The 20,552-nt window shown below is 51.5% G+C and overlaps 2 protein-coding genes across 2 annotated transcripts; one reads left to right on the plus strand and one right to left on the minus strand.

Annotated features, from left to right (window-relative positions):
• Positions 1-12,570: 12,570 nt before the first annotated feature.
• Positions 12,571-14,899, plus strand: LOC112891619. The gene has a single exon (XM_025958525.1). It carries the CDS (start codon positions 13,062-13,064, stop codon positions 14,613-14,615), a length of 1,554 nt encoding a protein of 517 aa, XP_025814310.1. The 5' UTR covers positions 12,571-13,061; the 3' UTR covers positions 14,616-14,899.
• Positions 14,900-15,431: 532 nt separating this feature from the next.
• Positions 15,432-18,334, minus strand: LOC112891618 (heat shock 70 kDa protein). Its single transcript, XM_025958524.1, has 2 exons — positions 17,984-18,334; positions 15,432-17,446 (listed from the first exon to the last, which is right to left on the minus strand). The coding sequence occupies exons 1-2, from the start codon at positions 18,192-18,194 to the stop codon at positions 15,711-15,713; spliced, it is 1,947 nt and encodes a 648-aa protein (XP_025814309.1). The 5' UTR covers positions 18,195-18,334; the 3' UTR covers positions 15,432-15,710.
• Positions 18,335-20,552: the final 2,218 nt, after the last annotated feature.

Here is a 20,552-nt window from a genome sequence, read left to right on the forward strand (position 1 = left end):
CTAGAATGCGGTGTTACAATGCTGCTGCTCTCTCTCTCTCTCTCGCGCGCGCGCGCGCTCGCGTGTTGAGCTCCCTTTGATTTCGTGAGCTTGATATTGCTGTGAACATTGCTTCATTTTGCCTCTCGAAAACGATGGTGCATGCCACAGTGCTTGCTATTATGTCTGGTGCAGCCGTGCAGTCGAAAATGTTGACATTGCCATTCCGCCATTTGCCAAGGTGCTACCAGAGTACTAGTATATGACAAGCGAAAGAAAAAAAAGGAAGGTGAACTGTGGAACGATCTCAAGCCGTTGCTTTGTAATGGGCTAGGTTGGCGTGCCCAGCACAAGAAGCCCACCAGATCCCGCATTCCACGGCCCAGTCTCGCGCACCAGCCCGCAAGCCGCAACTGGAAGCCCACCAGATCCCGCATTCCACGGCCCAGGGCTAGCAGAAAAGCGTCAAAATGAATGCCCGTTTTGCAGGATTTTTTTTGAAAAAAGAGTTAAAAAATTAAATTCGAAAAAGGGGTGCCATTTTGGAAATTTTTGAAAAATGGGTACCTCCCGCCCGTTGAACGGGCGGGAGGCGTGGGGCCGGAAACATCCCGCCCATCCAACGGGCGGGAGGTTCCAAATTTTTTCTCAGGCCCCTCTCGAGAGCCTCTTCGCGAATAAGAAACTTTTCTTATTCGCGAAGAGGCCCCTAAGGCATCCCGCCTAGCCAACGGGCGGGAGGTGCTATTTTTTTTGAATTTATATTTTAGAAACTATTTAAAATTCATACTTTTTAAATACAAGATTTATTCGCCATACTCTTTTGTATACTTAAAAAATTTTAGTTCAATTTTACGAAGAAGATTACGGTATCTAAAACTTGTACGAAGATGGTTAAGCGATAATATTTTGCAACGTAGAATCCAAATATTACGATAGTACGATACATCAAGCCATTAAAAATAAAATAGTATGATAAAAAAACAGTTTATCAGGAGTCCACCGAATCAGGAGTATCTACTCCGCCTGTCCCGGTCCTCGTGCTCTCTTGGTCCTCCCTCCCCTAGTCCTAGGCCGTCGGCGTATGTGCCCCTCCGAGTACGTGAGTGCATCTGGAGCATGGTGAGGACGAGGCGCTGGCGTGAACGGGTCATCTTGGGACTGTGGAGGTGGAGCGTCATACGTCTGGGAGGGGCCAATGATGTCTGGCCCGGCGCCGCCGCCCTCCAACTCCGACAAACTGACGGAGCCGCCGTCCCAGTCCGGCACACTGAACAAACCACCGTGTGCAGGAGCTCCCATCGACCACGCATGTTGAGTATAGCCCATCTACCCCATTCGGCCCATAAATCACATTTCCTTCTCCGTAATATATACTAAAACTACCCTTCTCGGAAGATATATCTGTCAATTATTAATAAACTAGTTATACTATATATTAATACACAGCGACGCTAAGTTTCAGCGATTCCTAGATTATATTTTCCAGATTCTAAACTATTCACAATATAAATTATAATAAAAACTATTCAAAATATAACTACCCTAAGAAATATTTCTAAAAACAATTGAAAATACTAAAAACTATTCAAAATATAACTACCCTAAAAAATATTTCCTAGATTATAGCTATTTTCAAGTAATTATATGACTAGAACGAGAATATACCTCCAAACCGACGTGTGAACAGGGCTTCGCCGCTTCCTCTCCTCCCTTTCTTTTTTTTTCTAATTTTTGTTGAATAAAATAGGAATTTGGGAGGAGGGGGGCTTATATAGGGGCTTTTTTTTTCTGATTTTTGCTGAATAAAATAGGAATTTGGGGGCAGAGGGCTTATATAGGGGCTGCGGAACCTCCCGTCGGCCCAACAGGCGGGATGCCCCTCCGCAGTGTACGTGCCCTGGACCTCCCGCCCGTTGGGCGGGCGGGATGCCCCCGCGGCCGCATCAAGGGTCTTTTCGCGAATAAGAAACTTTTCTTATTCGCGAAGAGGCTCTCGGGAGGGGTCTGGGAAAAAATTTGGAACCTCCCGCCCGTTGGGTGGGCGGGAGGTTTCCGGCACCACGCCTCCCGCCCGTTGATCGGGCGGGAGGTACACATTTTTCGAAAATTTTCAAAACGGCACCCTTTTTCGAATTTAATTTTTTAACCCTTTTTTTTAAAAAACCGTTTTGCAGCCAAGGTAAAAGTTTATTCCAAGCACGAATGCACGATGGACGGACCGAACTAGCCCAGTAGCCTATTTTTAGGGCATTTTTTTGCAGCCGAGCCGAGGATAATTTCCTTCGGAGCCAAGAAGATTCTCCACGGCACGATAAGACCAAGAACAATAGTTTAGCCCGCTGCCGACTACAAGAGTTTGCTATGTCATCTAAAGTTAATATTGTAGTCAACAAATATAATAGATTGGCTATTATATTGGCTAAAAGAGTGTTACGTAATTAATATTAGACCCACTTGCATACTCTCATTCTCTCACCTCAGTCTGGGAATTTGTGCTGTAGCCAGTTATGAGCTGGCTACTATCTTACAGCCAGCTCCTTCTCTCTCTTCTCTCTTCTCTCCTCCACCTCAGCATAAATATAATAAAATAAGGCTTATAGCCAGCTGACTAGATCTTATAGATCTTATTGTACCTGCTCTAAGCGTATGGAGCATGGACAGAACGAGGTGGGTGAAAATGAAATCGTGGTAAAAGTGAGTAGTTACCAACATGGCAGTTGGTGAAGGCTCCAATGGAGGCGGCACCTGCTGTATGCGTCGTCTGATCTGCTACGTGCTGGACTCCCCAAGAGCCAGATTGACCCATGAGGTTCATGCTTGGTCCTGACCTCAAGAGGCTCCATGGGGCACGCTGCAATTCGCGAGACGTAGTAAACCACTTACTGGCAGATATCTTAGAATAGAGGCGGTTAAGGGCTCATCTTTGCAATCATGCAGGAATTTGTGGTCACAAACAAAACACTGTCATGATTGCAGGCACGCCGGCCTCAGCGTTTCTGCAAAGGCAAAGCCATGCAGAAACTACTGGGTTACCCGCTCAAAAAAAAAAGAGAAGAGAAACTACTGGGTTACTTGGATGCTAATCAGCGACGAATTATTTCTAGCGCAATTGCTAAATGAAAAGGTTACGGAAAAGTAAACGCTAAAACGAAAAAGGGAAACAGGTGATGCATGCAGAAAAGTAGCAGTATCACTTTCTTAAGCGTATCTTTCAGAACGTGCTGGGTTCCATACTTGATACTTGGCCCGTCCTTCATCCACTTCTCACAAGAAAAAAGATGGCACTCGCACCAGCCTATTTTGACGCGTTGCCGCGCGAGTTGTTGCCGCCTGCCGCCACCGATCGACCTGCTGCTAGCATCATCTATCACGTGTTTGTCAATGGTTTGGAGGTCATGTACATCCAAAACCAAAAGAATCAAAGCCTAGGCTTCAATGCTTCTTCACTGTGGTCATGGATCTGTCAAAACGGCTAGAGGAGGTAGCAGAGCTTTTGGGGACGGCGATGGGAACCTAACCATCCGTAATTGCTGCCCCTGACACGCAGGCTCAAAGTGACGCTAAACTAAGGCAAAGCAGAAAGGTCCCATCTTTCTCATCTGAAAGATTCAAAATGTAACATGCGTGGCCATTGTCTATTGGTTTACTCTTCACCATCTGTCAGACTGTCAGGTCATCTTTGAGGTGCCATGAAATTAGGCTTCTGTCTTTGAGGTTTAGGAGGGGAAGAAAGACTGAACTGAAGTCAGGTGCTTTTGAGCCTTTTCAGGATCAGGAGATGTACTGGACTAATAACTCACAACAAGCCAAAAGCAACTTCCTCTTTTCTTGCCACTTCTTTTTGCTAAGTCACTACATGAACTTTCTCGACAATTTTACCAAAACGCAAACAGGACTGAAGGTGTGTTTACATGGATCTAAGAAGATCCACATCAGGAAGAGGGCCGAGTGGACAGGTGGCCATCAGCTTTACTGAATTGCTGATAAAGTACCATCAGAGATTCCATCAGATCTCCATCATTTCTGGAGCTTTTGCACGCTAGGGCACTCCTTAATCATGTTACCAGATTAAAGGTTACCGGCTCAAGTTTGAACAAAATATACTATAATGTTTTATGTGCAATTCAGTGCTGCTATATTCTTGTGCTTTTCCTATTACAGCAAAACCGACCGTACACATCATTAGCATAGTTTTTCCTTGAAGCTGTCAGGAGTTAGTACTACAGAGTTGGGTAATAATATATCCGAACACTTTAAAAATACTTGCAAGGAAACTCAAGCGTGGTACGAACAGTCCTGCTAGCCATAGCACCAGCATATCAGATACCGAAATCCTCTCACATCGAGGAGCAGTTGATTTTCTAATCTGAAAAAGCCCAGTCTTATCAAGAGAAAAGGAAGAGCAGCGACAAGAGACGATCAGAGACTCCAGTAGGGGGATCACAAACCCTATCAGATCCAGAGGTTGTGATTATAGAACCGCAATAATTGTAGCCTAGCTAGCAGCCTACTAAATACCAGAGGCTGTTCTAATTCGCGGCACCTGAATGATGCAGAGAGGAGCAAAAGCAAAGCACGGGACAGCACCTGGAAATGGGAGGTGCTGTGCAAAAGAAAAGAATCTTTCCATGGCCACAACCGTGTGCAATGGCCCCCAATAATTCATGCTAAAAAAAACTACTCCCACCAGGAGCGCAAAGGCGAAAGATGGAGCGTGATCGCAACGAGACCTGGCCGTTCGTTTCCGATTTGGAAGTACGTGCGTTTCAGTATCAGCTTTTCCCGCGAAATCGTGTGGCATTTTAGCTCCTCGTTTGTTCCAAAATCCCAAGTGTGGTCGTGTCTGCTATTGATCTACTTGTGCAGCCTGGTTGGTCTGTGGTCTCTTTTTTTTTTTACCAAAAAGGAGAGGGCTAGCTATACGTGGGATCTGGTGATGGAATCTGATGCTGCTCGCATCAAACAAGCACACGGGATCTGAAACGCATCATGGAAGTGGCTCGCACATCAGTAGGCAGTAGTTGGCGCAGCTGTTCGAAAACGCGAAGTCGTCTTCCTCTTTCGTGCACAAACCAGTGCTCGGAAACTGCTCCGAACGCAGACAAATCGCAAGTGCAGCTGCCAGTGGCATTGAGAGAACCTATCACCAGCGTCGACCACCAGATCTGCACCGAAGGAAGAGCAGAAAACGAGCGCCAGATCACGGCGCCCCCGCTCGTATCCGGGGGAGCTCGCTTCTGAAGCTTCCATGCAGGAGGACCCATGCATCACGCTCGCACTTGGGCCGCCTCGGTGCTCCTCTCCTCGCGCAGGCAGGCACTGACAACCCCCACCACCCGGCCACCACCAATAATGCAGCTAGATTTCTATACCCTGCCTCGCCAGCACAGCGCGCGGGCCGGGAGCTCAGCGAGCCCGAGGAGAAGGAAGAAAAAGAGTAGGCGCGCCCGCGCACCGCGCTGCAGCCTCTCTGCGCCTGGCGGCGACGGCGAGGTCGCAGTCGCGACCGCATTTTCCTGACTGCCTCTTTCCCTTCGTTCGGTGCGGCGATCTGTATGGCCAGGAACGGGATATAAGGGGAGAAATTTGCATTTGCTCGCGCTTTCCGGCAACCACGATCAAGTGGACGGCGCGTGACTTCTCCTTCTCCGGCCATCATCCCCGTGGTGGAGGAATTGCTCGCCCCAGTTTGTTTCTCCAGCGAGCCCGTTGGTTTGGACTTGGGACGCACGCACGGATGGTCGTGCGCAGCTGCGAGTCGAGACGTGGAACTCGATTGGGAGGAGAGCTGGTTGGTCGCTTGATCGTTGGTAGCTCGACACGTTGGAACTTGGAAGCAAGCAAGCGCTCCACTTGCCGGCGCCAGTATCGGCGACCTCCGCTTTGTGCGTGTGATCCGAGAGTGAGCGCAGCGTGCCGTCCACTTGCGCGGCGGAACCGAGAATCTCGAGACATGCCGCTGTAAACAAGAGCAAGGTGCCAATTCTGTATGGGCAGGCTCACTGTCACTTTTTTTTTTCTACCGCTGGCCGCCGCCCCAAGTCTTAGACAATAACACGAGCTGTGATCGAGTAGTTTACATCTCGGCAACATGGTGAGCACTCGTCTTTAGAGGAGCACAAACCTTTTTTTTTTGGCTCACTGAACCCAAATGGCGCGCCTCCCCTAGATCCACCGTTCTGCCGAAGAACTGAAGAAGAAGTGTATTTGCTGTTCAGCTTGCAGTTGAAACCGCTTCAGCTCCTTGCATAATCACGCGTCTGGTATTGGTATGTTTAGCTGCCGTATTGACTGCATCACTGTATTGCTATTTGCACGCTACTATACTGTTTCCAAACCAGCCAGGAGAATCAATTGTCATACTGTCAACGTCCTTCCTTTTTTTCGCTGCCAAACATGATAACTACTGCTTCAGCCAGTAGTGCTTGTTTCCTTGCACCATCAGTGGAGGCATGATTATTTTCCTCTAGACACCTAGTAAAAAGCTTTGCCTCCAACCACTGGTTTTTATAGACACCTACTGGATGGATAGAGCGAGATCGATTCTTCAACCCCGGCCGGCATAATGCGCTCAATTATGAGCTTAAAATAATACTAGTCTCAGTACTAACTACATGGGGGTGATGAGCTCACTCACAGTACTTTTCCAATCCTGATTGGACGGTGAAAAGGCCTAACAGGGACCATCAAATCTTATTTAATTTGCTCATAAAAAGGTTTTTTAGTCTTTTTAGCATGATAATTGAAATGACTAATGATTTATCCCCGGTCGCACCACAAACGATCCAACCGCGCCGAGGCATCATGGAGCGACAGTTCACTCAGCTTGAGATGACATGCATAGTATTAAGAAGGTGCATGATTATTCTTATCATCTCCATAAAAAAACAAAGTACACATGAGGAGAACAAAAGGCATCATTATTCAGAAGAAAAATACTGGCAGGTGACGAAAGTCTGAAGCAAATTCGAAGCATCTTTTCCTACGTGACACATGTCCGCCTCTTGCTGAGCACACATCACACCACCTTTGTGTGTTTGGAATGGAAGACGTCGCCATCCAATCCAAGTGACATGCTCGAGTCTTTGGGGGCCATCATGCCCCCGGTAGTGCACCACGAGGAAGACTTTAAACCGTTCTCTACCCTGTATACAGAGAAGATTCCGTTCTGTACATGCTCTAGCAGCGTTCTCTGAATGGTTCTCTAAAATAGTTTTAGAGAACGCTACAAGTTTTCTCTATATATAGAGATTCTCTCTCCTCTTCACTATTTTTTCTTTACGTTTTAAACACTGGATTAAATAAAAATAAAATATATCCATAGCATTTGAGGTATGATAAATACGTACGTACAAAAATTTGGAACAAAATACGTTTCTAATATAGGGTTTAATGTATAGAGAACGAGATTTAGAGAACGTTGTTGGAGAGAAATGAGATATAGAGGAGAGAATCTTGTAGAAAAGTCTGTAAATGACGGATTCAGAGAACGACGGTCGGAGATAGCCTTATACTTGGCTAAACAAATGGCGTCCTTGGAATCTTGGGGGAGCAATAATGTAATCCAAAGTGTCATAAATTAATTGTGTTGTTAGCAAGGTCAGGGCCCGTCGCTGCCGTATATAGTTTCTACCAACCGCCATGATAAGAGAGGAGGAGAGGGCGCGATAGGTCGCTTTAGTTTTCCTCTGCTTGATAAATAAACCGGTAACGTGTAGCATCGGCTAAAGAGATAAGAGAAGGACCATACCGTGGGCTAGGTCAAAGATGGCACCTTCGGATCACACTGTTTTCAAACTTTGGTACCGGCCGGTGTACTATGGCCATGAGAGATCTTAACAACCGAGCAGCTTTTTTTTTTCTTTTTTAAGTTTGTTTCTTTACTGTAAAACCTGGCTTCGAAATACACGACTTCAATGAGCTTTATCATCAGGGGCTGAAGAATGGCCTGATCTCCGAATAAATAGATGGTTTTTTTTTCTCAGTTTCCAATATCTACCGTCTGAAGCTGCCATCAGTCTGGAGAATGGCCTGATTTCTCAGTTTCCGAATAAACAAATCACAAGTGCAGCTGCCATCTGCGTCGCGCCTAGGTCTCGCCAGAAACAAAGAAAACTGAAAAGCCTATGCCAGATCTGCACTGGAGGGAATAACAAAACCAGGAAGCCCAGATCAGAGATCACGGCGCCGCGCGCGCTCGTATCCGGGGGAGCTCCCACCTGACCTGAAGCTCCCGTCCAGCTGCAGGAGCACGACACCTCACGGTCGCGCTCCTGCCCGGTGCATGCGGTGCCCTGCAACCTCCCAGCATCCCAGGCACTGACAAAAACAACCACCACCCAATAATGCAGGTTTCTATACTAGTACTTTTTTTTTATTTCCCTGTCTCGGCAACAGATCGCGCACACTCGGCGAAAGTTCAGAGAAGGAAACACGCCGCCGGGCAGGCGGGCACCGGAGCGCACTGCCTTCGTCTGGTCGCGGTCGCGCTTGGCCGCGCCGTCGTCCGGCGGATCTGTTTGGACAGGACAGGAGGCACTTGCTCGCGCTCCGTCCAACGTGCTTCTTCGCTGATAGCTAGACCGGCACGTTGGGAGCAAAGCGTTCTAGTATATACGGCTAGCAGTACGTAATCTTTACACCTTTGGCTACGTGCTAATCAGTAATCAGGTAGTAGTATAAAAAAAAAATCTTATTTGCTCGATAATGTTCTTGCAAACTATTTCTAGGCATGACAATCGAGACGACTGCTAGCGATTTAAGCCCGGCCGCACGATAAACCATATCCAATCGTACCGTGACACGGACGAGCTAATAATTCACTCAACTTGAGATGACATGTAAGAAAGTTGCATGATTCCGATCTCCATCGACGAAGACTGCTCCACACAGCAAAGGGACAAAGAACAGTGGACAAGAAAAAGGGCATGCTACATTATTACTAGAAAAATAGTGGCAGCAATTGACCAAGCCTCAGGGGGATAAATCCAAGTGGTCTTTTCGTGACATGACACGTTGCCAATGCGCCTCCTTTCGGTGCCCACACCTCAACGTTTTAGTGCTGGAAATTGGAATGGAATGGAAACCATCCCCATCCAACTGATTCAAAGTGCCATGCCTGAATCAATGGGTGCCATGCACATAGTCCCAGCTGGTAATCCACCATCAGTACTTGTGAACTTGTGATAAAAAAAACTGTGCTTTGAAGCTTAGAAGAGCCATGATAAGCACGGTACATAATAAATTGTGTTGTTGGCTAGGTCAAGGACCAGCCCGTCCTGCATGCCATTCTTGATGTACCAACCACCTTGCATTGATAAGAGAGGGGCGGAGAGGCGATATAGGTTGGTTTAGTTTTGTTCTCTATTTGATAAAAGAAACCAAAACTGCCAGCTCTGCAGGCTGTAGAGACGAGAGAATGGCCTCCAGGTCAAATATGGACGCTTCTTTGTCACGCTGCTTCCAAACTTTGGCACGAGGGTTTGACCAAGAGAGATCCTCAGCTCGATCAACAACCGAGCAATTCCTTTCGTCTTCCTTGTACTGTCTTTTTTATATTTGTATACAAGATGGTTTATTGTCTTTTTTTTTTTGCAGTTACTTGCGTGATTGGGTGGAACACACTGACGTTGAAGAATAGTTTAGGAGCTAGCTAATAGCCGACTGAATCCATCACCCGTGGGCTTGGCACATAGGTTGCAACGGAAACCTTGGGCAGCCATCACATGAACCTGCGAGCTTATTATCATGGGGTAAAAAAAATATAATCTGCGGTCTTCATAAGAACGAGCCAACAATTCAGTGCAAAACTTTTGTGCAGATGCAGGCAACGCACAATGCGTGTTCAGCTTGGTGCCACCGGAGGTCCAGAGCAACCACACGGGGAATCCAGAGAAAAGGAGGAACGGTCCAGGCGGATTCACAACGATGTTTCGATCGCGGTGATTCGGTGACCAAGGCTAGACCGACGAGACGAGACACGCAGCTCGGCCGGGCGCGGCAAGCCGGAAAGTGATGGGTCGCGGCCGGAGTCACACGCTTCGCTTTGCTCTGCTCAAACAAAGCGACGCGGGGAGGGAGGGAGCGGGAGACAAGTATCGCGCACCTGACCCTCGAAATAGAAGCGGCGGGGGTGCGAGGGCCAGGCCCCGCTCGCAGCCTTGCACCAGAAAAAAAAAAGGGCACCTTCCAACGGCGGGCGACGCAAAGCTGTGCTTCTGTCTCGCCTTCCGGGCTTTTTTGCTTGGTGACGCCGTCCTCTCGGTCTCAGCCTCGAGCACAGCAGATACAATTGCTTCAGTTTAAAACCAAAAAACCGTAGGGAAAATGAAGGGCCAAAAGCAGCTGGATAATGCGACTGATCGCTTTTAGAATTAACCTCCGTTTAGGCTTGTCTTATCGATGCAGTTCGTTCGATGGCAAATGGCATGAGCCAGGCAGGACGATTCTCATTCTCCCAGCACTGGGATTGCTTTGATTTTTTACTAACAGTGGAGTTACTTGCATCTTAGGCTATCTCCAGCGATATCCTCTAAATCCCATCCCCTATTTCCATCCTCCATATCAATTTCATTCTCTATACCAAATTTAACTCCAACAACATCCTCTATTTTCATCCTCTATACCCCACAATCCTATTTTTCTATCATTTGTTCCAACGGCCGCTTTCCCCCAAGCGCAACGCCCGCGCCCTGCCCCTGCCGCCGCGCCTCCGCGCCCTTCCCGCGCCGCCCCTGCCCCGCCGCCCGCGCCCTGCCCCTGCCCGCCGCCCTCCGCGCCCTTCCCGCGCCGCCCTGCCCCCGCCCGCCGCGCCTCCGCGCGCCCCGCCGCCGCCCTCCGCGCCTCCTCCTCCACCGCCCGCCGCCGCCCTCTGCCCTCCGCCCTCCGCGCCTCCTCCTCCACCGCCTCCACCCTCCGCGCCTCCTCCTCCACCGCCGCCCGCCCTCCGCCGCCCTCCGCCCTCCGCGCCTCCTCCTCCACCGCCCGCCGCCGCCGCCCGCCGCCCTCTGCCCTCCGCCCTCCGCGCCTCCTCCTCCACCGCCCCCCGCCCTCCGCGCCTCCTCCTCCACCGCCGCCCGCCCTCCGCCGCCCGCCGCGCCTCCTCCTCCACCGCCGCCCGCCCTCCACCGCCCTCCGCTGCCCTCCTCCACTGCCGCCCGCCCTCCACCGCCCGCCCTCCGCCGCCCTCCGCGCCTCCTCCTCCACCGCCGCCCGCCCTCCGCCCCTCCTCCTCCACCGCCGCCCGCCCTCCGCCCCTCCTCCTCCCCCGCCCGCCGCCCGTGCTCCTGCCCCGCCGCCCGCGCTCCTGCCCCGCCGCGTCCGTCCCCCCGCCGCCGCTCCTCCGCGCCCCTCCTCCGCCCCTGCCGCGCGCCGTCCCGCCGCCCCGCCCCGCCGGCCGCTCCTCCGCCCCTGCCGCGCGCCCCGAGCCGCCGTCCCGCGCCGCCGTCCCGAGCCGCCGTCCCTGCGCCGCGATGGAGGACGCCGGTCCTTTCTCCCTCTGTGCGGGACGCAGACGGCTTCCTCTATTTTACCGCACGCTTTGGAGAACATCGTTGGAGCGTTCCCGTGCTACATTATCCCCCACTGTTACAGGACAGAACCATTTAGCGGTCCTCGCTGGAGACAGCCTTAGACAGTGCATGACGTACAGTTTGATTCCAGAACCATTTGCTTGTCCATTGAAGCCGGTGGAGAGCTTGCTGTGTTGAGCTGGGGCTAGGAGGAGGATAACTATCTTGCCAAAAAAAAAGATATACTAAAAGAATTGAGAGCTTGCTGATGTTATCATTTATCAAGTCATTGACGCACGCCTCGAGCAGATCCACTTGCCCCAGTTGAAACCCAAAAACCGTAGAGAAAATGAAGGGCCATATTAAAGCAGCTGGATAATGCTGGTCACTTTTTATAGGAACCGCTGAAACGTGAGAGATCAATTCATTCCATGGCATCTACTCCCATCATCGGAATTATTTGCATCTTAAAAGTTAAATGGCCTCTCTCTCTCTCTCTCTCTCTCTCTCTCTCTCTCTCTCTCTCGTTGATGCGTTCTGCTGGAACAGGCAGTAAACAGTACGTGCAAGTTTTATACCAGCAGTCCAGCACCATCCATTGGTAGTTTGAGATGCCTGGCCATTGCCTCCGGCGAAGAGCTTATACTGAGCTACGAGGATAACTGGATAACCATCTCGCCCAAAAAAGAAATATAAAAGAATTGATAGCTTACTGATGATATCAAGCCATCGCAAAGTCATCGACAGTGTGCCCCTTCTGTTTTTTATAGAACAGACAGTCTTATGACTTATTAGCACTTGCTGGCAGCCTGGCACTAGTGAACATGTTGGTTGATTTTTTTTTTTTTAGATCATCAGGTTCGATGTGTGATTCGCCGATTTTTTTTTTCCCACAAAAGAAAAATGCCAAAACGGGCGGACGGCGCACGGCGTGGTCGGCTTGGAGTTGGAGGCCGCGTGGCCTGCGTGTGCCCTAACGCCGTGGCCGTCCGTCAAAACGAACGGCGCCAGCGCAGCCCGGCCGGTCCTATCCGGTGGAGGGCTCGTCCGCGTCCCAGAGGCCATTAAAATCGGCCGCCCCCCGCAACCATCCCTTCCCCTTTCCCAACCTCCCGTCCCCCCCACCCCACCTCATGTCGTCGCCTTCCTCCCCGCGCTCCTGCACCCGCATCTCCTCCTCGCTCCCCGCCACGCCCAAGCATTGATGGCGAAGGCTGCTCTCTGATGGAGGTAACAGTTGGCTAGCCCACCACCGCGTTCCTTGGCCAGTTTAGAGGAGTCTAGTTCCGGTTCCTTCATCCCGACCCTGTGCGGCATTCTGTGCGTCGTGGATTTCGTGGGGGGCTGGGGGGGGGGGGGGGTGGCTGGGTGAAGATTTGAGGTGGAATCTGCGGGGGAATTGATGGTGGGGTTCATGGAATGGGTGCATGACTGGTTGCTGTGGGACGCCTTCTTGGAGTGCGGAGGGATCATGAGGCCGCCGATCAGATAGCGGCGGGAGAAGACAGGGAGGAGAGCAGGCGGAGGCCGCCATTAGCACCAACCACCCCGAGGCGCGAGTCACCAGCCATGGGGGAAGACCTCGTCACCACCCTGTCCATGGAGAACGGCGTGGGCGGCGGCCACCACGGCCCCTGCACGCTCCTCTCCATGGACCCGTCCGGCCACCTCGCCGCGCCGGACGACCGCGCCGTCGGCGTCATGGTACAGGCGCTCATCGGAGGGGGGGCCGCCGTCGGCGGGCGCGCCCACGCCGTGTCGCCCTCCGGCGCGCCTCCGCCGGACATCAACCAGCCGTGGCAGACGGACCTCTGCGGCATGCTCGACGTCAGCCTCGGCCCTCAGCTGTACAGCGCCGAGGCTATGCTCAGCTGCGTCGCTCCCAAAGCCGGGAGCCGGAAGGCCGCCAAGCGCGGGGACAGCATCTGGGGCGCCTGGTTCTTCTTCACCTTCTATTTCAAGCCCCTCCTGTCGGACAAGTGCAAGGACAAGGTCGTCCGGGACTCAAACGGCGTCTCGGGATTCGACAAATCTGACCTCCGACTAGATATGTTCCTGGTGCAGCACGACATGGAGAACATGTACATGTGGGTGTTCAAGGAGCGGCCGGAGAATGCCCTCGGGAAGATGCAACTGAGGAGCTACATGAACGGGCACTCCCGGCCTGGTGAGCCACAGTTCCCCTTCAGTGTCGACAGGGGATTTGTCCGGTCACACCGGATGCAGCGTAAGCACTACAGGGGCCTCTCAAACCCGCAATGTATTCATGGGATTGAGGTGGTCAGGTCACCAAATCTTGCAGGGCTCACCGAGGCAGACCTGAGGAGGTGGGCAGAGCTTACAGGGAGGGAGCTCAATTTCATAATCCCGCAGGAGGCCAGTGATTTTGGGACATGGAGGACCATGCCAAACTCAGAGCTTGAGCTTGAGAGGCCACACCCTGTGGTGAAGAGCAATGGTGCCCAAAACGCAAAGAAATCAGGCTTGAATTTGTCATCGCCGTCCAATCATTCAGGCGAAGATGGTATGGATCTGTCCCCAGTTAGCAGCAAGCGCAGGAAGGAATTATCCCCACAAGCCATGGATGAGGAGGTATTCTTGCCAGTGAATTCTTGCACTCAGAAGACACAACAAGATGTGGAGATGCATTCAGCAGTGCAATCTTCATGGCTCCACGAGTTCGCTGGGGTAATGAGAAATGCTTGTGGGCCAGTGACTGCTGCCAAGTCCATCTATGAGGATGATCAGGGCTACATGATAATGGTTAGCTTGCCATTTGTTGATCAGCAGAGGGTGAAGGTTTCGTGGAGGAACACACTGACTCGTGGCATTGTGAAGATCGTTTGTGTTAGTACTGCAAGGATGCAACACATAAGAAGACATGGTAGGATTTTCAAGCTTGCTGATCCATCTCCCGAGCATTGCCCTCCTGGGGATTTCATCCGTGAAATACCTCTTGCTACTCGCATTCCTGAAGATGCTAAATTGGAGGCATACTTCGATGAGGCTGCTTCAGTGCTTGAGATCATGGTCCCAAAACAAGGAAATGAACCTGAAGAGCATGAAGTTAGGGTCTCTCTGCGACCTCCTCACTTTGGAGCTAATGATCTACTTTTGACCTAAGCTGAGTAAGGTCTCTGCACATGTGGCACCTTGTTTGTAACCCCAGATTAATGCTGAATTGAGCTGAGAATCAAGGTTTCAGTATCCTGGTTCTCTGCCTATTCATTTTAGTGCCTGTGCTTTGTAAGTCTCTTCAGTAACAAAGACTTGGCTGAAGATTAGTTTGTTCTAGTTGTGTTATGGGTGTATTTTTAACCCTCATGTTTACAGTTGTGCTGGGATTGCTGATTTAGATTTTGTACTAAGTTCAGTTAAAATAAAATAAAATACCGAGTTGTTACCTATTTGCCTGTATCTCGGATTGTGACTTCCTGTTTGTACCAATCTCTACATCCAAATTTCACTACGTAGATTTCACATAAATTATGAAGGAAAAACACGGGCATTTTAGATTTGAATCAAACAGCTTAAACAGGGCATTCATTTTGGAAACTAGGGAGAGTCATTCAATCAAGCGCATGTAGAGGATATAGGACAGAGATACAAGACAGATTGTTGCTCTGACACTATTCGAGTGAGCAGTTCATATTCAGATTTCAAAAAAGAAAACGCTCATCTTGCAACTAGAACCCAGAGTTTACGAAATACTCTTCTACTATAATGATGAAGTGAACGAAAGAGTAGCCAGAAGTTAGCTGTAAGCTGAGCATGCGACGATCTGCACTGATGTCATAAAACATCAATTTTATCCTCAAATATTCACGATGGTTGAAATCCGTATTGGCTCTTCTGATCATGGCGATTGATAACTGTCACGCTTGCTGAAACAGCGCGAGAACTGAGGCAGACGGAGTACATGAGCACAGCGTTCTAATGTAAGGAAGAACGATTGCAGGGGATCTTACATTGCCAGCACAAAATTACAAAAAGAAAAGAAACGCTATGGAAGATTATGTAAAATGATTTAACCGAAGTTTAAAACCACATCACATCACTTCCAAAGGTTCTCCATCTCAAGACTTGACAAAACAAAGCTAAAAGACACGACGACATGACACCAGCATCGGGGATTCAGAGTTCAAGACTCCCTGAACACTCCTGCACCATCAGAGTTCAGACTTCCGGCCCTCCCGCGGGAAACACAAGCGACGTCACTTAGTCGACCTCCTCAATCTTAGGACCAGCACCGCTACCACCGGCCGGGGCATCCTCATCCATGCCAGCGGCACCGCCCATGCCCGCGCCAGCGCCCTGGTACATCTTCGCGATGATGGGATTGCAGATGCCCTCCAGCTCCTTCATTTTGTCCTCAAACTCGTCCACCTCAGCAAGCTGGTTGCTGTCCAGCCAGCTGATGGCACCATCGACGGCGTCCTCAATCTTCTTCTTGTCCTCCGGCGAGAGCTTGGAGGCGATCTTGTCGTCCTTGATGGTGTTCCTCATGTTGTAGGCGTAGTTCTCGAGGGAGTTCTTCGCGTCCACCTTCTTCTTGACTTCCTCGTCCTCCGCCTTGTACTTCTCAGCCTCTTGCACCATCTTCTCGATCTCCTCCTTGCTCAGCCGGCCCTTGTCGTTGGTGATCGTGATCTTGTTCTTCTGCCCTGTGGTCTTGTCCTCAGCAGAGACGTTGAGGATGCCGTTGGCGTCGATGTCGAAGGTGACAGTGATCTGGGGCACGCCGCGGGGAGCAGGAGGGATGCCGGAGAGCTCGAACTTGCCGAGGAGGTTGTTGTCCTTGGTCCTTGCGCGCTCGCCCTCGTACACCTGGATGAGGACGCCCGGCTGGTTGTCGGAGTAGGTGGAGAAGACCTGCTCCTTCTTGGTTGGGATGGTGGTGTTCCTCGGGATGAGCACAGTCATGACGCCACCGGCAGTCTCGAGGCCGAGGGACAGCGGCGTGACGTCGAGCAGGAGCAGGTCCTGCACCTTCTCGTTGCCCTCGCCGCTGAGGATGGCGGCCTGGACAGCGGCGCCGTACGCCACGGCCTCGTCGGGATTGATGCTCTTGCACAGCTCCTTGCCGTTGAAGAAGTCCTGCAGCAGCTGCTGTACCTTGGGGATGCGGGTAGAGCCACCAACGAGCACGACGTCGTGCACAGTGCTCTTGTCCATCTTGGCGTCGCGCAGGCACTTCTCCACGGGCTCCATGCACTTCCTGAACAAATCCATGTTCAGCTCCTCAAAGCGAGCCCTGGTGATGGTGGAGTAGAAGTCGATGCCCTCGAATAGGGAGTCGATCTCAATGGTAGTTTGGGCGGTTGACGACAGCGTGCGCTTGGCGCGCTCACACGCCGTGCGCAGCCGGCGCAGTGCACGGGGGTTTCCGCTGATGTCCTTCTTGTGCTTGCGCTTAAACTCTTGGACGAAGTGGTTCACCATGCGGTTGTCGAAGTCCTCACCTCCAAGGTGAGTGTCACCAGCAGTAGCCTTCACCTCGAAGATGCCCTCCTCAATGGTGAGCAGCGACACATCAAACGTGCCACCACCAAGGTCGAAGATAAGCACGTTCTTCTCGCCAGCGCTGCTGGCCTTCTTATCAAGACCGTAGGCAATAGCAGCAGCGGTGGGCTCGTTGATGATACGCATGACATTGAGGCCGGCAATGACACCGGCGTCCTTGGTGGCCTGCCTCTGCGAGTCGTTGAAGTAGGCCGGCACTGTCACCACAGCATTCTTGATTGTGGAGCCGAGATAGGCTTCAGCAATCTCCCTCATCTTGATGAGCACCATGGAGGAGATCTCCTCGGCGGCGAACTGCTTCTCCTCGCCCTTGTAGTTGACAACAATCATGGGCTTGTCACCGGGGCCAGGGATGACCTTGAACGGCCACAGCTTCATGTCACTCTGCACTGACGGGTCAGAGAACCTCCTGCCAATCAACCGCTTCGCGTCTGCATTACAAATAATTAACAAGATTGTGAGTTAAAGAGTGTCATTATTCAAAATATTGACAGAAAGCATAGGGCTACAACATGCTATCAGACTATCAGTTCACAGTGTTTCGATTACAGCAGAGAAAGAATAGCAACAAAAATGTACAAGAAGACGCAACAAAAATGTACATCAAAATAAGCTGAACAGACCAACCGACTATACTATTCACCTGGAGCATGAATTCCTACGGCTAAATTTAGCAGAAAATTTCTGAATCTGAATTTAACAGATGCTGAACATACTATTGAGCACCAAACTACATCTTAGCAGTGTATCTCCAAATTCTGCAATCCATTCGATAACCACAATTGTCGTGTGCCTATGTTGGTATCTATAAAGCACGGTATAATCAACACAGAGATAATACGAATCCAACTTCAGAGGTTAAACTAGATCGAACTAAACTAGTGACGCATGCTAGAGTTCGTAAGCATTCACAGAAACGCAGCACCAACAGATTAAAGGTGGCAGGAGCCGGAGCAGCGAGCACGTACCGAAGACGGTGTTGGTGGGGTTCATGGCGACCTGGTTCTTGGCGGCGTCGCCGATGAGCCGCTCGGTGTCGGTGAAGGCGACATAGGACGGCGTGGTGCGGTTCCCCTGGTCGTTGGCGATGATCTCCACCCGGTCGTGCTGCCACACGCCGACGCACGAGTAGGTGGTGCCGAGATCGATCCCGATCGCCGGACCCTCGCCCTTGGCCATTGCCACCGGATTCGCTTTGCTCGAACGGAGAAGAAAAGGAAGAAGGAATCGAAACTAGCAGACGAACTCGAGATCTACGAAAATCTCAAGGGAATTTGGATCGCTTGCTCTGCTCTCGCAACTAGCTGCTGGGGGAGAACAGGGGGGGACGCGGGGCGTGGAGTTTTATGGGGGGTGACGTGGTTTCGAGAACGTTCGGGCGCCGCTGACGCCGGCCGTTGGATTCAGATCGGAGGGGCGTTCGAGAAGGCTCTGGATGGTGCGGGTCGGGAGCCGAACTAATAGGGGCGCGCCAAGTGGCCACGTCGGCATGCGACCCGGGCTGGGGGGAAGACTCCGGTCTCCGGTCATCCTGGTCGCGTTGTGGAACTGCCTAGTCTGGTGCCTTCCACAGTTCGCCACGGCGTTCTAGGCGACGTGGCTCGACGGCGGTTCGGCGGTCACGGCAGGTTTCCGAGTATGGGCGGCTGTTTATCGGGGAAAAGTTGGAAACTCTGCAAGTGGGCCCGGGCGCCCTACGCCTGTCACGTCACCATCGAATAACCTGTGTTATCTTCGAAGGCGAGCCAGACAGGCAACATGTCTACGAGCCTAGGAAAAGGCAGTCACTGTTCACGTCCAAAAGCTACTGATATTTTCCTTCTAGAGGCAGTCGGGTTTGCTTTTGGAGATGCTTTTTGTAGTATACTCCTACTGACGAATTGCGCACGGTCTCACGCATGTCTCACTATGTATTTAATTAACAAAATTATAATTCCGACTCCTCCGAGCTTTTTTCATTAGGAAACTGCGAGGTCCGAGCTGAGCTCAGCCCAAATAAATATTGGCTGGGCAAGCCAGAACTTTGGAGAATAGAAATTTGGGCTGAAGCATGCGACCATGCTGGGAATTGGGCTAAGGCCCACGGTCTTACTGCCTAGGTAGGATTCAGCCCGTAATGGCAGAGCAAGCATGCGGACCGGTGGCACAGGCTTTAATTCGTCGGGGCGTAACCATTCTTTATCCACGCCTTTGCAGGTCCGCAGGGACATGAACGTCTTGGCGCCGCGGAGGAACGCACGAGGACGCGACCTCTGGACCTGGAGGAGGGCAGCGAGCCACTGAGCCAGCGACGGCTGAACTATGCATACGCCTTGTCTGACCAAAGCAGGCATGGACACATGGTAAGCATGCTGATCAGTAGGGGGATCATGGAGGACAGGAGGACCAAAGTGAGCTCCACAGATAACATTTACAGCATGAGTAGCTTAGCGAAAACTGAAAAGGTAAAGCGAAGGCATTCGCGATGCAGGCCTCACGCACGTCATGATACCATCCGTGAAGCTACAAGAGCGGGCCTCGGCGGGGTGGCCGGAAGGATTCGCCTGCCCGCTGCAGGAAACTGCCGCGCCGGGGCCGCCAGGCTCTCATCAGCGATCCAACGATGCTGAAAGTACCTAAAAGCCGCCGCTGCTGTGCCGCACCAGCGACCACAGGAACCGTGCCCCGTGCGCCCTCTGCCGAGAAAGCTGCCGCCCATCTCTCCCGGCCTCTCCCGCTCCCAGCCCTCCGATTCCTGACCTGCTCGGCTGCGCCTCCTCTGCGGAGCTCGTGCTATGTCTGGGCCTCTGGCGGCATGTGCTTATCCACAGCCCACAGGCCAGGTTTGCTGCTTTGTGGCTTGTGGCTTTGTGCTTTCCACGATCAGATTCAGGAGAAATGCAGGACGCAGGAGAAGGGGCCGAGAACCTTGAATGCATTGCCAAGAAAGCATGGGTACATGGCAGCCAACCGCCACCGTCGGAATTTGAGAGCCCCATCCTGGCATCCTTGCTTCTGAAGGATCAAGGATTGCCGTTTCTGCTACAGACAGACATAGCTACGCTAGCAGGTTTCATTCTGGGGAAATGGGAGTATCGTTTGTGTCTACACCCAATTGATAAATCCAAAAGCAGAACTATAAAATGGTGCGAGGCCAGCTTTGGATACCCTTCTGCTTGCTTTCTGAAGCTGCTTTGAGAAAGTGAGTTCACGGTAGTAGTAACTTTTGAGAGCTGACGTGACGTTAGGCCCCCAGGTAACAAGGCCGAGAAGATAAGCTCGGTGTCATCGGGACAATTGTCAACAATGATTGCAGAGGCTATCATTTAGGTCTCTACTGCAATGTTCACGTGATACGAAATATTCGAAAACGTAATATTGCAGTGAAAACAAGCGCCGTTCATCCTTGTCGGCGGGTGCGGTCTGAGTCTGACGGAAGCTGAAGTGAGATTTCTCGTTGTTGGCACGTTGCAAGATGCAAAGGCAGACGATGCGTCGAGACACGGACACGCCCGCACCAGTTCGCCACGGCCCGAGCCAAAACCCACGACGCCCACT

Source organism: Panicum hallii, chromosome 5 (assembly GCF_002211085.1).
Source record: "Panicum hallii strain FIL2 chromosome 5, PHallii_v3.1, whole genome shotgun sequence".
In the NCBI taxonomy this organism is placed as follows: Eukaryota; Viridiplantae; Streptophyta; class Magnoliopsida; order Poales; family Poaceae; genus Panicum; species Panicum hallii.